At 37.7% G+C, this 19,157-nt stretch overlaps 1 protein-coding gene across 2 annotated transcripts in view; it reads left to right on the plus strand.

The window, feature by feature from the left end:
* The window catches only part of ADGRG2 (adhesion G protein-coupled receptor G2), a 56,451-nt gene that overhangs the window by 14,135 nt on the left and 23,159 nt on the right, over nucleotides 1-19,157 (plus strand). For both annotated transcript variants that reach the window (XM_058864333.1, XM_058864340.1), the window contains exons 3-7: nucleotides 3,789-4,406; nucleotides 13,791-13,829; nucleotides 15,183-15,215; nucleotides 16,753-16,785; nucleotides 17,710-17,751. In XM_058864333.1, the coding sequence (XP_058720316.1) occupies nucleotides 3,789-4,406; nucleotides 13,791-13,829; nucleotides 15,183-15,215; nucleotides 16,753-16,785; nucleotides 17,710-17,751 (765 nt within the window). The remainder of the gene's footprint in view (nucleotides 1-3,788; nucleotides 4,407-13,790; nucleotides 13,830-15,182; nucleotides 15,216-16,752; nucleotides 16,786-17,709; nucleotides 17,752-19,157) is intronic.

Below are 19,157 nucleotides of genomic sequence, written 5' to 3' on the forward strand. Positions count from 1 at the left end.
TTTGGCACTTTTTTTAATGACTATTTAGAGCAAGTGGGCCAGCTTTACAGTTTCCAGAAGGGCAGATCTTTCTATTTAAACACTTTTCTTAGTTTAAATTAATTCTTCAGGCCTTGCATATCAATAGCAGTCTTTCTGGATTATCAGAAGAATCAGCTGATTGATGTAATTTTGCAAAATTTCTGTTGGCTACCTGTCTTATAACTGTTTTCATCTACGAGTTTGTGTCTACTCTGGCTCCCCCGAGAACTAAAGAATGTAATAGAATTTAGCAGCCCTTTAATCCACTATTGGCATATCAACACTGATTTAATGCTTAACATGAAATCAAGCCTCTCTCAGAATTTCTTCACTTCCAAAACCAAGTCTGCTGGTGATACTTCAAGTTTTGATTAGTATTTTTGCTCAGGAATTCCAGTCTGGCAGTTTGGATAGTTAACAGTGACTTCAAGTTTTGAAGCTGTGTCAGGAAACTTCCTTTACCAGTCAATTTGGCCATCTCTGCATGCTCAATATTGCTTACAGGAATTTTGGAGGCTGTATGAGTCATGCAAGTATACTTCTGACATATACTGTCTGAGGAACAGCTGCTGCATCAAGTTGTTCAAAACTTTCAGCAAAATTTCTACTTAATAATGAAAGACTTGACCGTTTTTTTTTTATTTGGAAAGACTGTGTCACCAGTGTTGGCAAGTAACTAGCTGTCTATTTCCTTTATATATTTGATTTCCTTTGATCTGTCCATGCTGTAAGGTGGAGATCTGTTTTAATTTTACTTTAAAAGGTAGGTATATTTGAGCCCCCATTTTGAAAAATCTCATATTCTGTGACACTTTCCCCTCCCATCCAGTCTTCCTCATCCAGCTTTTAAGTAATTTTAAAGATTAGTTTTCCATGCCGAAGTGTTCTTAGCTGAGTATCCCAGATTTTGCTTTCAGACTCTGACAAGTGGCCAAACTGAATGAGTGAATTCGTGCTGCAGGGTTAGGCAAGGGAGGCTTGCTGTTGGGCCAAGTATGTCTTTCTTTTCCTTTGCCATTTAGAACCAATCTAAGTATTAAATCACCATTCAAATCCTCTGTCTGCTTGTTAGGATTTTCACCTAATTTTAGCCTGTACCCAGAGAATTTTTGTTTGGTCTATGGCCTTGTATGACACTTCTGTCACGTATGTTGAACTTCTGTAATGATTCCAGGTTGTGAAAAATGCCTGCAAACTTCTGCTAGTTAGCATTGCAGAGTCTTGAATCCATAGGATGCAACAAGAATAGGTATCAATGACTTTTTATGAAACTGGATTGATAAATTTTCTGTTTCAAACATTTCTGGTAGCTTGTACCTATCAAGCTGTACTTGGAAGTTAGGAACTTCCTCCTTGTTTTTCCTTGTTGCTGTTGAAAAAGAAATTTGAGAGCCTGGAGGTCAAGAGACAGAAAAGTTGTCAGAACTGGCCTGATGAAAGCTGGTGCTCTGGTTGCATGAGAATATTACAGAAGAACTGGCTGTGATCTTGACAGCTAACTAGGACTATGAACATAACCTACCCTGGAAAAAAACCCTGATCCAAGTTGCTTGGAAGCTTGTCTTCTTACAGAGGATCTAATGGAAAAGGTTTTTTCCTATGTTGGATGATCTTTTTCTGCTTTTCAACCCTGACCAATCATGATTAATCCCTTATGTCCTCTGGAGCAGACATAAAAGCTCTGCATATATTGATAAATAATTACCTCCTTAAAGGTGTCAGTAGTGTGTTCTCTTGCACTGGCTGAACATCTGACAGGCTATTTCGTTTTTCTGTTGTTCCATTTCATGTTCCAGATGAACTTTTTCTGATTTTGTTGCTGCTGTGTGTACCATAAAGGAAGCAACAATGATAATGATAATGTAATTGAAGCGTGCATATTTTCACAAAATAAGAGTCAGCTCCCAAGAGTTTACATCTATAACCACAAAAGCCTGTCCTTTCCTGTACTGGGACAATGGAGGAAATGAGGCACCTGCAAGAATGAAACAGTATGATCAAGTTTCAGTGTTTGGGGCATTGTCTGGAACTACTTGTTATATAGGGAAGGTGCCTACTGGACCTGTTGTTTATGAACAGAGAGGGTTGGTGGATGATGTGATGGAGGCCTCAGCAATCACAAAATTAGTTTTTGATTTTTCGATACTTAAGGAGAGGAGTCAGAAGAGCGGCCACCTTGGACTTCTGGAAGGGAGACTTTGGCATGTTTAGGGGACTGGTTGACGGAGTCCCTTGGGAAGCAGCCCTGAAGGGCAAAGCAGTCCGGGAAGGCTGGACATTCTTCTTCAAGAAGGAATTCTTAAAGACACAGGAGCAGATCATCTTCTGCTGAAAGACAAGCCAGTGGCGAAGATGGCCAGCCTGGCTGAACAGAGAGCTTTGGCTGGAACTCAGGAAAGAAGAGATTATGACCTTTTGAAGAAGGGGCAGGAAACTCAGGAGGACTACAAGGATGCCTTAAGGCTAGGCAGAGAGAAAATCAGAAGGGCCAAAATCCAACTAAAATTTAGTCTGGCTACTAGTCTGATTTTTGATAAAAATCAAAAAAGTTTCTATAAATACATTAGCAACAAAATGGCTAAGGAGACTCTCCAGCCTTTATTGGATAAAGGGGGAAACATAGTGACGAAGGGTGAGGAAAAGGCTGGTGTACTTCAAGATTTTTTTGCCTTAGTGTCAGAGTACCCAGCCCCCTAAGCTGGAAGACAGGAATGAGGAGCAGAATGAAGCCTCAGTTGTGTGAGGTTCAACAAGGCCAAGTGCCAGGTTTTGCACTTGGGTCACAACAACCCCATGCAGCACTACAGGCCTGGGGAAGAGTGGCTGGAAAGCTGCATGGAAGAAAAGGATCTGGAGGTGTTGACTGACAGCTGCTGAGTATGATCCAGTGTGTGCCCAGGTGGCCAAGAAGGGCAGTGGCATCCTGGCCTGAATCAGCAATAGTGTGGCCAGCAGGACAGGGCAGTGATTGTCCCCTGTGTTCAGTGCTGGTGAGGCCACATCTCAAATCCAGTGCTCAGTTCTGAGCTCCTCATTTCAAAAAAGACATTGAGGTGCTGGAGCAAGTCCAGTGAATGGCAACAGAGCTGGCAAAGAGTCTGGAGTACAAATCCTCTGAGAAGCAACTGAGGGACCTAGGATTCTTTAGCCTGGAGAAGGAATCATGGGAGACCCTATTGCTCTCTGTCTTAAGGGAGGTTGTAGTGAAACGGGGCTCAGTCTCTTCTCCCAAATAACCAGCAAGGGAACAAGAGCAAATGGCCTCAAGTTGCACCAGGGGAGGTTTAGATTGGATACTAGGAAACGTTTCTTTGTGGAAAGGGTTGCTAAGCGTTGAAGCAAGCTGTGGAGGGAAGTGGTTGAGTCCATCCCTGGAGGTGCTTAAAAGATGTGTAGATGCAGCACTTGGGAACATGGTTTACTGGTGGATTTGGCAGTGCTGGGTTGACAGTTGGACTCAATGATCTTGGAGGCCTTTTCCAGCCTGAATGATTCTGTGATTCTATATGGTCATCCTTGGTCTTGTGCATAAGTTTTACTTCAAAGTTTTCATGAGCAGCTAGGACTTATTGACTGCCTCCAAATTTGTCACTTCCTCACGACAAAAATAAATCCAAAGAAGTAAGTTGCAAGATTGTTTGTTAATGTGTTGTTTTGATATCTCCTAGGAAAATGCCTAGAAACAGAACTATATGGAAGAATAACTTTCATATAAAAGATCTTTATTAAGACTAAATCATTTTACAAATTACCTTTTCTTTATTTAGATCAGGAGGATTTCCTAGGGCGATACAAAGCCGTCTTTAAGACTGCATGTGAAGATCCTTGGAGTATGTCTTCAAGAATTTCTCTGCGTCCCTTGCGAGAATTCCTTGTCTGTGTGCACCTCAAGCTCTATTCCTCAAATAGTCCGTGGACAGCATATGTATATGCAGAAAAAACTCTTCACACCAATCTCTCTGCAAATAAGTATGATCTTGGACTTACAGGAGATCATGGTAAATTGAAGATATGGTTGTTTGGAAAACAAATAAATACTGCAATAAGACTTCGTAAAAACACTTGGAGCCAAATATGTATCCAGTGGAAAAGTGACAATGAGGAGATGAAGGTATTCATAAATGGAACAGAAAAATTACACAAGAAACTAAATGGGAAAGTCAATTTGCCTGGAAAAGGCCAGTTTTTACTTGGCTGTTCAAAGCTGCAAGGTACAGCTGCATCACCTGGCCAGGGTATGACTGGGGAGCTGTACCTGTTCAGAATGTGGGACAAGGCAAATATAACACAATCTAAGGACTGCCAGGACAGTGGTGTTATACGCTGGAGAAAGGAGGATTGGACCTATAACACAACAGTAGAAGAGGATAACTCTCTACAATGTGGTAAGTACCACTGCATTGCTTTTGTAATAGTAATTCAGTCAAAAGTTAATCTGAGCGTGTCTAGCATTTCTCTTCCAGATTTTAAAAGCCGTAGTTTATTAATCATTTCTAGCTAAATTCTTGATGAGATCATGTGAAGACCTGCAACTTTTCCCAGTTTTTATCCAAATAAAAAGGTATAGCATCAGTCCCATCTCTCAATGTCATCTTAAAATAATTTATTTACACCTCTCCTGTTCAAAGAATAAATACGGAAGAAGGCATTTCTGGTTCTCATTCCACACATTTGGTAGGCCAAAATTTCAATAAGTGCAACTTTTCCCTGCTTTACTGGCACATTACACCATATTCAGCTGGTAGGGTCTACATCTGCAAAAATTATAGGAGGATCCAATTTCTTCTTTATGAGTATCACTATTGTGTCCGTGATTAAAATGACCAAATTATTTCTCACACATTTTTCAAAAATTCTTCTCTGCCCTGAAAAAGACCATAAAAACCGCTGAATCAAACCAAACCAAGATTTTATTTTCAGAGAAACTGAGTTCAAGAAAGAGAATAATCCTATTTTTAGCTTTTGCTATCATATCTGTTGGCAAAAAAGACAAACTTGAATCAAGCTTTGATGGAATACAATTTATCAATCATGGGAAATTATATTATCCCCTAAGAGATTTCAATGTGACTAGGTCAATTATTGTTTCCTAAAATTTTTATATAGCATCAGTGATTCAGTTTAACTGCAAAACAGTCTTAATCTTCATCACCTTTATCCTTAAAAAATGTACCTATCTATTTTATGCAGATGCAAAAATATCTTTTTTCTGTGTAATATTATAACCACTGCCTGACTGGACTAGATTCAAAAAGTGTTTTGGTAAGGGTGGTAAAATAAGGTAACCAGATTTCTTTTTTTTGTGAGAGAAAGAAATCTGTCCAATGCACCAGGACTCATGGAGAATGCTTCTAGCACTGGTTTGTAATGAATGAAATGCCTTTGCTGGCCTTCATGCTGTAGTTGGGAGCACATCTTTGTTGGGAAAGGAGGTGAAGAAATGATGTCTTTATTTTACTCATGTCTGGCTGTGCTTGAAGGAACACAGTCCTAAGGCTGGAAGGAGGAACATTCTGGCTACCAGATGTACGTTTGATACAAAGGAAGTCTGAGAGAGGTGTGAATACTGGGTAAAATCTTGGTCAGAGTGGAGCATCTTACTATGGTCTTTTACTGATGCACAGAAAGGACAACCCTCTTGCTTTCTGTTCCAGCAGTTTGTTCCCTGAATATTGAGCATCCTTGAGCATCACAGGGCAGCTTGATCAGGCAATGCCCATCTCCAGCCTCAACTGATTAGTAATTTTAGAATTCATGATCTAGAAACTCATGGAATCCTTTGTCTACCTGCAAGAGCTCTCTAGTGAGTGTGTAAGATGCATTGTTTCTAAAGCTTTGTTGCTTAGCCAGTCGGAATAATTATGCTGACAGGGGTTTTTTTCAGTGCAGAGATCATCTCTACTGCCAAATATAAGTTATTTCCTCTAGATAACTTGGAACATTAACAGCTTTTCAAAGGGAAGCTTGCTGGAATTTTTTTACTGTTTATTTGCCTCCCTTCAGTAATAGATGCATTTTAGCTGATTATTCCCCAAGTCATCCTATGGAAAGCATATATTTAGCAAATACCAGTCCAATAGATAACAAAGCTTTTACGGTAGAAATACCTAATATTCTGTGTGAGGTGATTTTAATTTATGTTACTACTACTCTTACAATCTGATTTCTTTAATTAAGTTCCTCTGAACACCTGTGTCAAAACTACCTGATTTGGGAAACTTCTCTTTTTTTTGTTAAAACAGAAGGACTTTTAGTAGCAAGTCTGCAGAAGGATCTAATTTCACATCTGCAATGAATATAACTGGCAAAGGGCTAAAGTTTAGGGAAGTTCTCTGTAGCCACAAAAGGTGAAAAGGAGGTGGTTCATTACAGTCATTATTGTGCCAGAGGACAAGTTTCAGAATTTTTTTTTTTGTGACCTGGTTGGCATTTTGTGCCTGCATAGAACAATTATTTGTAAAATGTTCCATCAAAGGCTGCCATAATTTCTGTGATTTCTTTTTTGCTTAACCAATCAAAGTCTTTATGCAGTGTAAGCTGTTGTCTAATTGGTGTCTCATCAGCGGTGATCCATTGCACTAATAAGTCTAGATTTACTTAGTATCTTTTTTCCTGCCTTTCTTTTTGTTGACTCTGCTGATTCTTTCACTTGAGGTTTTATAATTTATTTCTGTTAAAATGTTTCAATTTACCAAAACTTACCTTTTTTCTTAACCATTTGAGGTCTAATAACAATCAAAGTCCTGATTATGGTAAGATTCACATCCTTAGCATTTAAAGGTATGCTCAACTTTAACCAAATAGCTCACTCCCCAGAAGTGGCTGGGATTACCTCTGCAGTAGCTACATATTTTATACATCTGAAGATTTTCAAGAAAGGACATAGCTGACTGCTTCCCACTTTGTGATGAGGCTCACATTTCTTGGACTAATGTTTCTTAATAGCGAACTTTTAGATCTTGAGTTAAAGATGAAACTCTTGTTCCTTCCAGTGACAGTCTTCTGGTTCTCCTGCTTGGTGTGGCTGCTGCATGCTGAGCAGGTGTAAAATACTGCAGGCAGGGCCAGAGAGGGCAGGAGGCCATGCCCTTGGTTCATCACTGGCCTTCACGTACATTCTTCATGTTCCTTCGGTAATTCCCCTCTTGCTACGAGTGAGAAGTAGCATAAGAACTGTGATATAGAGAGAAGAGTGCAGGTTGAATGTCTCTCACTTTACAGATCACTTTCTGGTGTCTAAAAATACGTAAGTGAAGAAAGATGTGCTTCACATTCCATATTATAACCTTGGAAAATTTCTTTATCTTATTCCTTGATGAATGATTCCTCTGTAACTACATACAGTGATAGCACTATTGTCTCTGTATAATCCAAGAAAGAGTCTTCTAAGTAATCTAAAGTTTGGGGTCATTTAAGAGAACAAACACGCAAGAAAATAAATGAGTTTAAAGTGCTAAATCCTTGAAAAGAGACTTTATTCACCTGTAAGTACCAGCTCTTCAGTTGTCATTTTTACATGTGGTATTTTTAAGTTACCTTTAATAATAACTTCACAGTGAAATACACTGTTTAAACATTAATCATTTCAGTTACGCATTAAACAGTAACTTTCTTAATTCAAATATCCAAACTGTTACGCTGTACATTTATGCAAGGAGCACAGATATGATTTGATATCTTTAACAGATTTCAATGAATAAATAAAATAGATGATTTGGGGCATAACTGTAAATAGTATCACTGACAATAAAGCACTGCTGTCGCATTTGTGATATTGGTGCTGTAACTTTTAGCCTGTTGCTTTTTATCCTAATTAAAATTCCGTGAGTATATTGTGGCATTTTTGATTTCTCTAAACGGTCTTGTCCAACCTTCAAGGTTAAGATGTTGCCTTCCCATTTTCACATACTCTTTTGGCTTTCAATACTGCTGAGCCTGCTACTGGTGTTGCCAGAGTGGGTTTCCACACTTCTGGGCACAGAGCAACTTAATGCTGATGGGAGAAAGGGGAAGTGACCAGTGCCCTGCCCAGTGTGACTACTTTGCCTCTGTGTTCTCAAGCAAGAGGAAGGCTTCAGTTTGGGCTTTTGTTCTAGTTCACAGATGTGGACAGTAGAAAGTAGGTATGAGGCTCATAGAATCCCGTTTAAAGATTTCCCAGATGTGTTCACCTCTGATGACAGGATCATCTTTGCTGGAAGGGAGGGTGTAGTTTCAAGGCTTTACATCCTCAGGGAGGAAGTGGATATGCAGCTGTCATTCATCCACTCATCTGGTCTGTATCTCAGTATGTTGGGTACCAAATCTTGATTGGGTACATTTACTGAGTGGATCATGAAAACAGAAGATGAAGAAGTAAATTATTTGCCCCAATGCCATTTCTTTTTTCTTAAACTGTAAGGACAGAAAGGAAACCTCTAGAAGCTCTTGAAGGAAATGTGATGGGAAAAAATACCTAACTCTCGAGTGCCTTTTTGATGAGTCATGTGCCACTTCACTTTGTACCTATTAACAGAATACATGTTTGACCTTCCCTTTCTTTGCTCTCATTCCCTCCCTCTCCTGTGATACCAAACAAAGTGGCTTTTTGGAAATCAGCCCTCCAGAGAAGTAAGTGGTAATTTGATTCACCTCAGTATATAATGTACAGCTTTCCACAAACAGATAAAAATTGTATTTATAACCTAATGTCTTACAAGCAGTGAAACATCAAAGCTGAGTTAAAAAATACTGAGCCTAAATTTTCTGTTAAGGATACAAAAGTGAACTGGCCCAAGCGATTGAACCTGATGTAAACAAGTTCTGACATTTGTTTCTGTCTAGTGGCCAGTGACAATTCATCCCTTCTTCTATGGTGCCACCACAGGGAGTCAGAGCAGATACAAGCTGTCATGAGGGACACCAAAACATAAAAGGGCATTTAAGTTTTATCCTATAAACTTATATACAATGTGCCTCAAAATCTAAAGTTCATAGAAAGTCAAGATAGGCTAATGTTTCCAGTGTGCAACTAAGTAACAACTGTTAAAATGTATAGGATTTTTATGTGTTATTGTTATTAATGCCTTGTGTGACAGACTGGTTCGTTTTGGCAGAACATTTATTCAGCTGAAAAGTTTTTCAAATGCTAAGGGGACCTAATCTCATAATGGAAAAGATAGATTTAATTTTAATAGGATAATTGAATGTCATATTTTCAGTCCTGTTTCTGCAAATAATTGGGTTTTATAACAGCACCATTTTGAAAGTTTGCTGTTTGAGCTATTCAGTTTTGTTCATGATCAAGTCTTGTAAGGTGCATCAGGGCTGGGCATCTTCATTTCACTGAATGCAAATGGAGGGCTGTGGTTGCTGCACAGTTCTGGTAACTGCTGTAACAAACAGGTAACTGTTGCCTGTAAAAATGTTTAGAAGAGGATCTGTATAGACTTAAGAATTGCAATGTGGAATTGACTTTTTAAGTCTTAAATGCTTGTAGTTACACAAACCAGAAAGTGATACTAGATACCTGTTTGGAATTAAAAGATTGGGTTTGGCCTTTCTGGTAGTAATTCTTCTTGCAAATCTATTCCACTGACTGAATCAGTTGAATTTTTGGTGAAAAAACTTTCAGCACTGTAAGTGTGCTGTTATTTTTTTATTTAAAAAAAATCTAATTTTTATAGATGTATTTGTATTTTTATTTTTAAGTCAAGATTGATCTTAGCAGCAATATACAGTCATGGTTGTTTCATGTTATTCTGTGGTGACAGCCAAGTACTATTGCTTCAGGAGACCAAATTTCATAGCCACCAAGGGGTTCCTTGGGATTCTTCCATTTGCTGTTGATCTGTTTGTGAGAGCTGAACATAGTCAAGACTACCTGTACTTTGAAAAAAGAGTCCTGGGTGCTAATACCAATAAAATTAAGTGTTTTCATTTTTGGCATGCTTTTCAATTAATATAAGTAAAGTTTTAGTCACTTCATTCCATAAATCTCTTCTCTAGGCCCTACACATGTAAGCCCATAAATGCATGTTTTCTGCCAGGAAGGCTGTCATGCTTCTATAGACTGGCAGGGCTGTTGCTGCTCCTTAGTGTTCAATGCCGTTCAGGATGCTTTCTGCAAAGGTTTAAAGGAGATCATGAAGTTGGGTAAAACAGCATTAGGCAGCAGAGCACTGTTCCCCGGAAACAGGGGGACAAGAAACTGCTGCCAGTAATGGTTTTCTTGTGCCAAATTGTTATCGACAGCCGGGTTTCAGCTGCTTCTCACTTCTCCACCCTGGAAAAACTGAACTGCTCCTCACAGACTGGGTTGCCTGAAGACAGGTGAATCAGAAAGGGTGTTGCCTTTCCAAAAAAATTAAGAAAGTGTGCTGCTCATGAGTTAGATTGAAGGTAGGGAGAAGAGAAGGATCTTTTTTCATTATCATGCTTGGAGACAGAACATGGTATACCTTTCATGCTTTAAGGGCTTTTTCTCTCCCCTGTGCCTGAGCTACTGAACAAATGGTCTACTTTGAGTGACAGTGCTTTTGCTTTGGAACCATCTGTCCCATCTTGGCCACTGTGTTACAAAGCGTCCTTCTGCCTTTCTTTCCCTTTCACTGAATTAATTTTTCAAGTCTGCTTTGCTTGGTGGAACAGCCTCAGCAGGGCATGTGGACACCATCCCATCCTAAAAGATCCAGTAGCTTGAGAATTAAAAGCTGTCATGCTAAGGAATGATGTAGGCACAAGGCTATTTTTTTAGACAGGGCCAGGTACTGGTCTCTCTGAGCTACATCAGCTTGTGCACCTGACCTTAAGTACTCTTAATAGGTTTAGTCTCCTGCCAGTCTGGAGCTGCTGAAGATACACTGGTTCCCATTGTCAGACAAAGTCATTGGGAAATGAAGGTTATCACAGTTTTTGCAGTTGTGGTATGGAACTGTGGTGAGAGCTGCTCAGCAGGTTTCATACCTGTGGAACAGAGATGGGATTCCCAGGTTGTGGCTTAGCTGGTTATTTGTGTCGGAACAGTACAAAGTGATATGAAGACAGTAAGGGACTTACTGCTTTTGTTTCTAATGATGCATGTTAGTAACAGAAACTGGTTCGTATCTCGTTTTACCAAGATGCCTTTTCCCCCAGAAAAGAAGCCAAACAGTTAGTTATTGTGAGGGCCTATTCCTTCTCCTTTGCAACAAAAGGAAAAAATAAAACTGCCTATTTAATTACTCCTTGAATCTTCAAGAGTGTTTTCTATTAGAGAAAATGTAGCAAAGTATTATTACAATGTGTAATCCTTTGTTTTGGATTAGGATAATGTATTAGGTTAGGTTAGGTATATTGATTTGATAATACTAAACTAACAGTGTTGCAAATGAAAATCTATAGAGCAAATAAATGGAAGTTTCATATATGTAAGGATTTTCATGCTCTTATCAATAGTACACAACCTAAGGACAATACATTTTCTGTTAGCTTGTAACTAACACATCTTGAGTTACTTTACTTTCCTTTTTACAAGCCAACTTTAGGGATATTTTAGATTGAACTCTAATCCTTCTCCAAATTAATCTATTAACTTTCTTTTCTTGTTCTTAAATACAACAAAGGAAAAGGATTAACAAATAAATGATGTATGAATTTCTCCTCCTTCCTCTTTTCTGTATGCAGGGGTGACTGATTAAAAACTTGGTTAATGAACTTATAGCTGGACCTTGATAGATGACAAGTCTCATACTCATGGATAATTTCTAGCAACTGTAGGCATATGACTATTGTGCTGTAAGAGAAGTCATAATCAGACTGGTGTCCATAAAAAAAGTGGCTCTCAGATTATGCATGCCATCATCAGTTGCTGCATTTGCCAGCTCTATATTCATGGCTTGTGTTTAGCTTGGTTTACTCCCTGTACTGCTAGATGTGCTATTAAAAGCATTTGACATCTTTGCAGTTCACTGTCTTTTTACTAATCCAACAAAACTAAATATGTTAATGAACAATTTTTGTACCTACCTCAGGGTATTACTTGTGTTCTCAAAAATTCACAGTGTGGTTGAAGGAATATGGAGGATGCAAAAGGCAGCTTGTATACAGCAAGACTGTCTCCACTGAAACCCTAAGAGTTTGTGAGAAAGAACTTTAAGTTAGGTTCCCTGTACAGATTTTATTTTTTAAATGGGCAGAAGAAGCAATGTTTGCTCTGAGATGCTGCATATTCAGGTGGGTTCCTTTTAGGAATTTAATTTTTTTGGAGACTTTTTTTGAGAATTTAGATTTTTTGGCGATAAGGGCTTTTGCTTTGATTAAGACAGGACTAGTAACAGATAAACTTTTGGAGATAGAATTCACTTTCTCTGGTAGGAAAGTCAGATTGCTCACGCATGGAAGGATGCTTCCTTCTCCATCCAGAAGTTTAGTCAATTATCTTTATTCACCTCATTCTACCTTAAAAATTACATACTGTTTAAACAATACAAAATAGTTTTATCTGACTACTGCTTCAATTCTGCATATTACATTTGGTATTGTCCTGGTATTGTATTAAGGGTCTTCCCCAAGCCTACACTAGGCACTAAGAAAATACTCGATCTACAGCAACCTCATCAACAATGAGGTCTCCAACGATCAGGGTGATGTCTGTTGCACATGGGCTGTGTGCCACAGTTTAGTACCTGCCACCATGATATGGCAGTGATGGACTGGCCAGATATCAAGGCATTACCTGTGGAGAAACTGTCCCACCTATTCCAGCATTTTGGAGACGATCCCTTTCTTCCTATGCTCCCTTGGGCTTGAATCATGACCATGCTTAGTGTCCCACCAGGTTCAGTGACTTGAGAAGAGCTTTTCTTCCTTCTTGCCCAGACAGGGTCTTATCTATTAAAGATGTTGAATTAGGTAACAGTGCTTTAAGTATAGGTGATGCTGTGTTGCATTGTTGCTTGTTTTTCAAGGCCCAGGATGGTATTTTGAGTGGTGACAGGCTGCAGGGAATATTTGGAGCTGTCTGCTACTTTCCTTCCACCACAGGAAGCACATAGCGCTTGCCTTGGTGACAGGTTTGCTGCAGTGGTGTGATTTAATTGATCTGCTGGGCCTCCTCATTGATAGCCGAAGCACCATCTTTATTCCAGGGAGCCTTTAGTCACTTGGCTTGCTTGATGACATCACATTTCACATTCATGAGTGTGATGGCTTCAATTGTTAGATCCACCCCTTGATCAAGAGCCCATCTGTATGTCGCATCTCACCCTGGGTGTCCCTGGGGACATGTTTCATAGGCCCACTGAGGTGGAAGTAGCTCACCATTTCATCCCAGCACACATCCACCTGAGCTGCTTCATTCCTGGCAGCCTGATCTTTCACTGTTTAGATATTCTCTGGTGGTGCAGCTCTTGGACACATGAGTATTTGTATGATGTGCATGCACATTATGATGTTCATATACATGTTACATTTTTAGTTGCTACTATTTTAGTCCTCTTCATCTTCACTCAAGCAAATGTGCTGAATAGGTTTCTGAAGACACTGGCAGTGGAAGAGAATTGGCAAAGCTCATGGCCTAATCTGTATCTTTCATACATACAAAAAGATAAACTGAGGAAAAAAATGAATTCAAAGGAGCTTTCAAAAAGTCTTGACACATATTTCTCAATGGATTCAAAGTAGTTTTGCAAACCATTTTGAAGTTAGGTGAATACCACATCTGAAATGGTTGTGTTTGTAAAAGTGTGTATATGCATGTGTACAAATACATATAAAATCTTCTGCCCCTAAAAAATCTTCTTATTTTGCAGTTGAAACTACTGCTACGCTGCCTAGCAGAAAAATAACAGGTATGGTTGGGTTCTGTGGGATTTTGCCCCATTGTTCCTCTGTTTTCGAAAGTGTGTAGTAAGATTGCTGCTGCTGTTACTTTTTAATTTTTGGAGATAGTTAAGCATATGCAAACATTTGCAAATGAATTTTCCATATCATCCTTGTGCCTTATTAGCTAATTTTGTGGTGCAAATAGCATCAGTAATTTTCCAGAGAAAATGAAAATAAAGTCACTAAGATGATTGTGATTCTCCCTTCATTACAGAAATCGTATTTACATTTATCCTTTGGAAAGAAGCTTTTGCTAGTTTTCAATAAGGCAAGCAGAACAGTCTTACTGAGCAAGGAATTAATGAGTGTTGAGCATTTCAGAAAATTCTTGTTTACTATTTTTAATAAAAAAAAACCCTGTTTTTCTTCAGGGACTTTTATCTCTGATTTAAGTCTTCTGCAGCAGTAGGAAAGGCTTTACAGTAAAATTAGTCTATTGTAAGTAACATTGTAGGATGATGTTTGACCTTTGAGAGATGTTGAAATACCTTAAGTATATTTTTAAAATAGTGCTTCTTGTTTGAATCCAGCTGTTCTTTAGATTATATTTCTGTGATAACTGACCTGTAACTTGACTTGCCTCTGACAGTATCAAAAACCACCCAGTGACTGAAAGGACCAACTTTAAAGTCACTACATGAACAAGATATCAAATTTCCTAATTTCTTTTTGATGAAAATACTGACTGTAACAATATAAAAAATTAATAGCGAATGTTTTCTATGTAAGTAGTTGTCTGGTTCCTCCTAAGATCAGAGGTTCAAACTTGAAATTAATTAGGTTGGGTTTTTTATCACTGCTTCTTGCAGCATAGAAAAGAGAATACATGGGTATGGGATAAATTTTAAGTGGCAAGTCTCACTGTTAGTTTAAAAAGTCTGAGAAGAGTTCTTCATAGCCAGCTAGTGCCACCTGGCTGTGTGTGCTTGATTCTCATTCCCAGAATTAGCAAGACACTCAGGATAAGCATGTAGCTTTAAGGCTACTATTGCACATATCTTGGGTCTTTAACATTTTACTGTTATGTGGTTTTGTAACATTATACAATTCAAACTGTCCAGTATTTCTCAAAAAAAATTGTCTTGCATTGAATTCTATTTGAGTGCAAAATATTGTGATTTTTTTTTTAGCCAGAGATTATTACATCTGCCTGTTTTTGACAACCTGGAAGTGTTGTTCTCAAAGAGGAGGTGTTGCCCTCTTCTGGTGAATGCAGTAAACTTTTGATAATATAAGAAAAGCCTGCTGAGGATGATAATATGTGTCTGAAACTTCTTAATGGTATTTTTTTTTTCTTTAATCTGAAACAAAACACACAGATTCAGAAGAATCAGCTGCAACTACAATTTTTGGTAAGAAAATCAGAACTTTACTGATTTTTCCAATTTTTGTTATTTCCTCTCAGGTAAGCCTTCTTTTATCTGAGGTAGTGCAGAAAGGTTGTAATGTAATAGAGTTCCAAAATTAAAATATTTTCATTTCAAATTACTTGTATATTGTAATGCAATAGCTTACCTTATAGGATCAGTCATGGCTTGTGGCAGTGGTGCTTGTGGTGAAGTAGGTGCAAGTTGCTTGATCAGGAGCCTTTTGTTCAGTCATCTGAACGGTGAAGTTTGCAGAGATGGCAGAGGAGAACTATAGTGAGAGCTCCTTTACATCTCCTCCTACCCTAGCAGATGGCATTTCATCCAGTGTTTTATGCTACACACATACATAAGGCTCTAACAACTTCTGGAATCAGAGGTGATAAGCATCATCTATGAAAGCATTTTAAAAAAATAAGAATGAGACACACAGAAATAACTTGTGTGAAAGCCAGTTGCTTTCTTGCTTAATGTATACTGACATAGGGTGAGTGCTCTGGATTAAAGAAATAATACAGATGCAAGCACACATGCTCTTGTTATTTTACAGATACAGTCTCTCTTTGGGAATGGATCACCTTTAACAATGGCATCACATTCAGTACTTGTGTAGTATATACTAGGCCAAGTAATACCAATGAAACCAGTGGAAACTTAGTTTTCACTCTGCTCATATTTAGACTACTTGTTAGTTGCCTCAGAAAATTTCTTCTTCAGTTGTGAATCTGCTCTGTTCCATTTTTGAAAAGTCACTAAGTTGTCATATTGCAGTGATATAAAGTGGTCTTCTAACCACTTTGTATTCCTGTGCTGACACCTAAAATATTCTAAGCACAGCCCTTTAAATTTCCATCTATTGTCTTATTTTTTTTTTTCCTTTTGGTGTAGCTGAAAAAAAATTTGCGTCATTACTCTGGTTATTAACAAAAAAAAATGCCTTTTTTGGAGAGACAGTTTGCCAAACCCAGTTTGTCATCTCTGCTTATGAATGTTGTGAGTTCATTCAGGGAAAAGGTCCTTGGAGTTAAGCAGTTATTGCAGTTGGATATGCAAAAATTTTATCTGCATCTCTTGGAAGAATGAAACCAGTAAAAGGAACTTTTCTGAGGAAAAGCTGATTCCCAGCTGTTTGTATTCAGATACTCAGATTTTTTTAAATAACATGAACATTATTTTGATTATTACTATTGAAATAATGTGAACACTCCTAACAAGCTTTGCAGTTGTTCTTAAAATGAAATTTAGATAAATAATATTTAATTTGTATTCAAAATCTTGCAGGCTTGAGTTTTTTTCTCAAAAATTCATAGAAGCAAAATAGTTTCCTAATACAATTTTAAATTCTTTTATCTTTTTTCCCTGGAATTCTCTTTTAGTACATTTATCACCTATCCTATTAATTCTTCAGGCAAGATGTTGTTAATGTTGCTCTTATTTTGATTTTGCTGGATTTAGACTTTTGGGCTTCTTTTGTTTCATTTTATTTTTATAGATTTAACTGTCATGGATTTTTCTATTTCAGATGTGTCTTCAGAGGAGACTACACAAAGTACAGGTGAGAATTTGCACAAAGAGAGTATGGTTTCAAGGGAGATGTTCATTGCATTCATGTTTGTTGCTTTTTTGATTTTTTTTTTTTTTAGTAACTGGTATTTGTTTGTTCCAAATTATTTCCTTACGTGATTTTAAAATCTGTATTTATCTGTAGTCTTTATTTTAACAGATTGCAGTTAACAGACAATTTTATCTGCATGATTAGGGCTTTGAGATGCACTTAACTGAGATGTAAGCCTTTCTTTTTCATTCAAAATATTGTATTGCTTACCAAAACCCAAACAGCACAGATATTTATTTTTTAGCAAGTATATAGGGGAGTTTGTATATAGAATGTTTAGTATGCTTTCTGCCACTATTTAAGGTTTTTTACAGAACTAAAATGTACACCCCATTCCTTGAAGACATATGTTCTTGCAAGGATTTGTCAAATAGGGTCAGAAAGGACTTAATCAGAAGAACATTTTACCCCTTCCTTTCCTGATTTTCTCATTTGAAACAAGGAGTAGGTTCATTCCATATTAGTATGGATTCCTCCATGCCCGTATAGGAGCTGGACATCCTGCTGTTCTTCATTGTCAATTGAAAAACATTTTTACAACAGGATTCCTCCTATGCTGAAGTTGCCATGTAGAGTAGGATAAACAGGAATCACCTTAAAAGCACCTATTTCTCCTCTGAACAATGGGAAGCCTGGAGTCACTGGCTCAGATGGGGATACAATCATATAATTGGAAGGCTCTTACTCCACTTGCTGCTTTTGCATTTCCCACACTGAAAGTAACTTCATTTTTTTTATTAATTGTCAGATGTTTCCACTTTTCCTGGAAAGACATACTCTGAAATAGAAATAAGAGTTTATTTTTGTGACATGTATTTCATGAGTATTTTAAGTTAAAATGTGAATTTTTTTTTTTCCTAACAGAAACCCTTACAACATCCGATTATTACTCCACCATAACAGCAGGTAGGATTCATCTATCACTGATACATTTTTGTGCATCTCAAATTTTAAGTGTGTGTGAGTTCAGGAAGTCTGCTCACTTCTGTTTTTTAATATGCTTTTTACTTGTATTGTGGTGTGTCATATTAACAGTCTGTCTTACCTCGCATTAGTGTCCAGTCTGGTAGGACTAATTCTGCAGTGCTTTTCTAGATGGCTGCATATAGAAGAGCTTGGTTATTTTGTAAGTCAGAGCAGTAGGTTACCACAAAAATGTAAGAAACAGAATCTCAGGGACCATGTTTGCTTGAAAAGAAATCTTCATGCCTTTTAGTAGATTGAAGCAAACTGAATAGTCATTGTATCTGACCTCAGGGCAGGCCCTGTAGGACCAGGAATAGACAAATTTATTTTTTTAATTATCCACGTAGAAGCTCAGTAGCCCCATTACAGTGGATTTGCCCTGAGTTAGTGCAAGTGGAAGAAGAACTGCCTTGGAGCCTTAATGACAAGGAGATGCATGACCTGCAGAAACATTGCAGCTGTATTATCTAATGCTCTTGGGGGACTGGAAGCCCTAGTGATTTTTGATCAGTCTTTTATCCTCCACACTGTTAATCTATTTTGTGTATTTTGGTGGCCTGAAGAGATCTTAAGACTAGGGGGCACACAAATGGGTGCTCTGTAAGGAAAAAGGAGCTGATGTTAATCTTTTGTGGTCTTCGAGATTTTGTGTTGGATTTTATAAGTTGTTCTCTATGCAGTAAATAATTTTGACAATTTATTGTTATATTGACATTTGTTATTGTTTATCAGTTATTTATGAGCATTTAATTTTTTAAGGATTGTTTAAAAAAAGCAGTATATACGAGGTTTTCAACTTTCACTGCCGAGAAAAGGGAAGGCAAATCTGTGGTCATAGAATTGTTAAGGTTGGAAAAGACTTCTAAGATAATCAAGTCCAACCATCAAATTTATTTGATTCTAAACTGCTATCTGAAATTTTTATTTCCTGATAATTTTATTATTGCTGTGAGCTTACAATCTGTAACCTCTGGTGGCTTGTTTATTGATGGTGATAAAATTAATAAAGCAACAAACCTTTACAATCAAATGTTTGCACTGCAGAGAAAGTGAAAAAAAATCCCTTCTCATTTGGTACTAACTAATGGTAACAGCAGAAAAATTAGATTTATTTTTTTTTTCTGCTAATGAAGACCAATCCATCTGCTTAAGTAAGGAAAGTTGTTTTAATGAACAAGTGTAGGAGTTTTGTCTTAGATGCAAATATTTTCCCAGTGCTTTATTTTGAAATTATATAACAGAGCCATCTGTTTACAGTACCCTAATTTAGGATCAGTGTTATTTCTCAGCAGTGTAGATTGTATTAAAAATATGGAAAATATGGAGCAGCCAGAAACTTGCTGTAA

This window comes from Poecile atricapillus, chromosome 1, assembly GCF_030490865.1.
Source record: "Poecile atricapillus isolate bPoeAtr1 chromosome 1, bPoeAtr1.hap1, whole genome shotgun sequence".
NCBI classification, from domain to species: Eukaryota; Metazoa; Chordata; class Aves; order Passeriformes; family Paridae; genus Poecile; species Poecile atricapillus.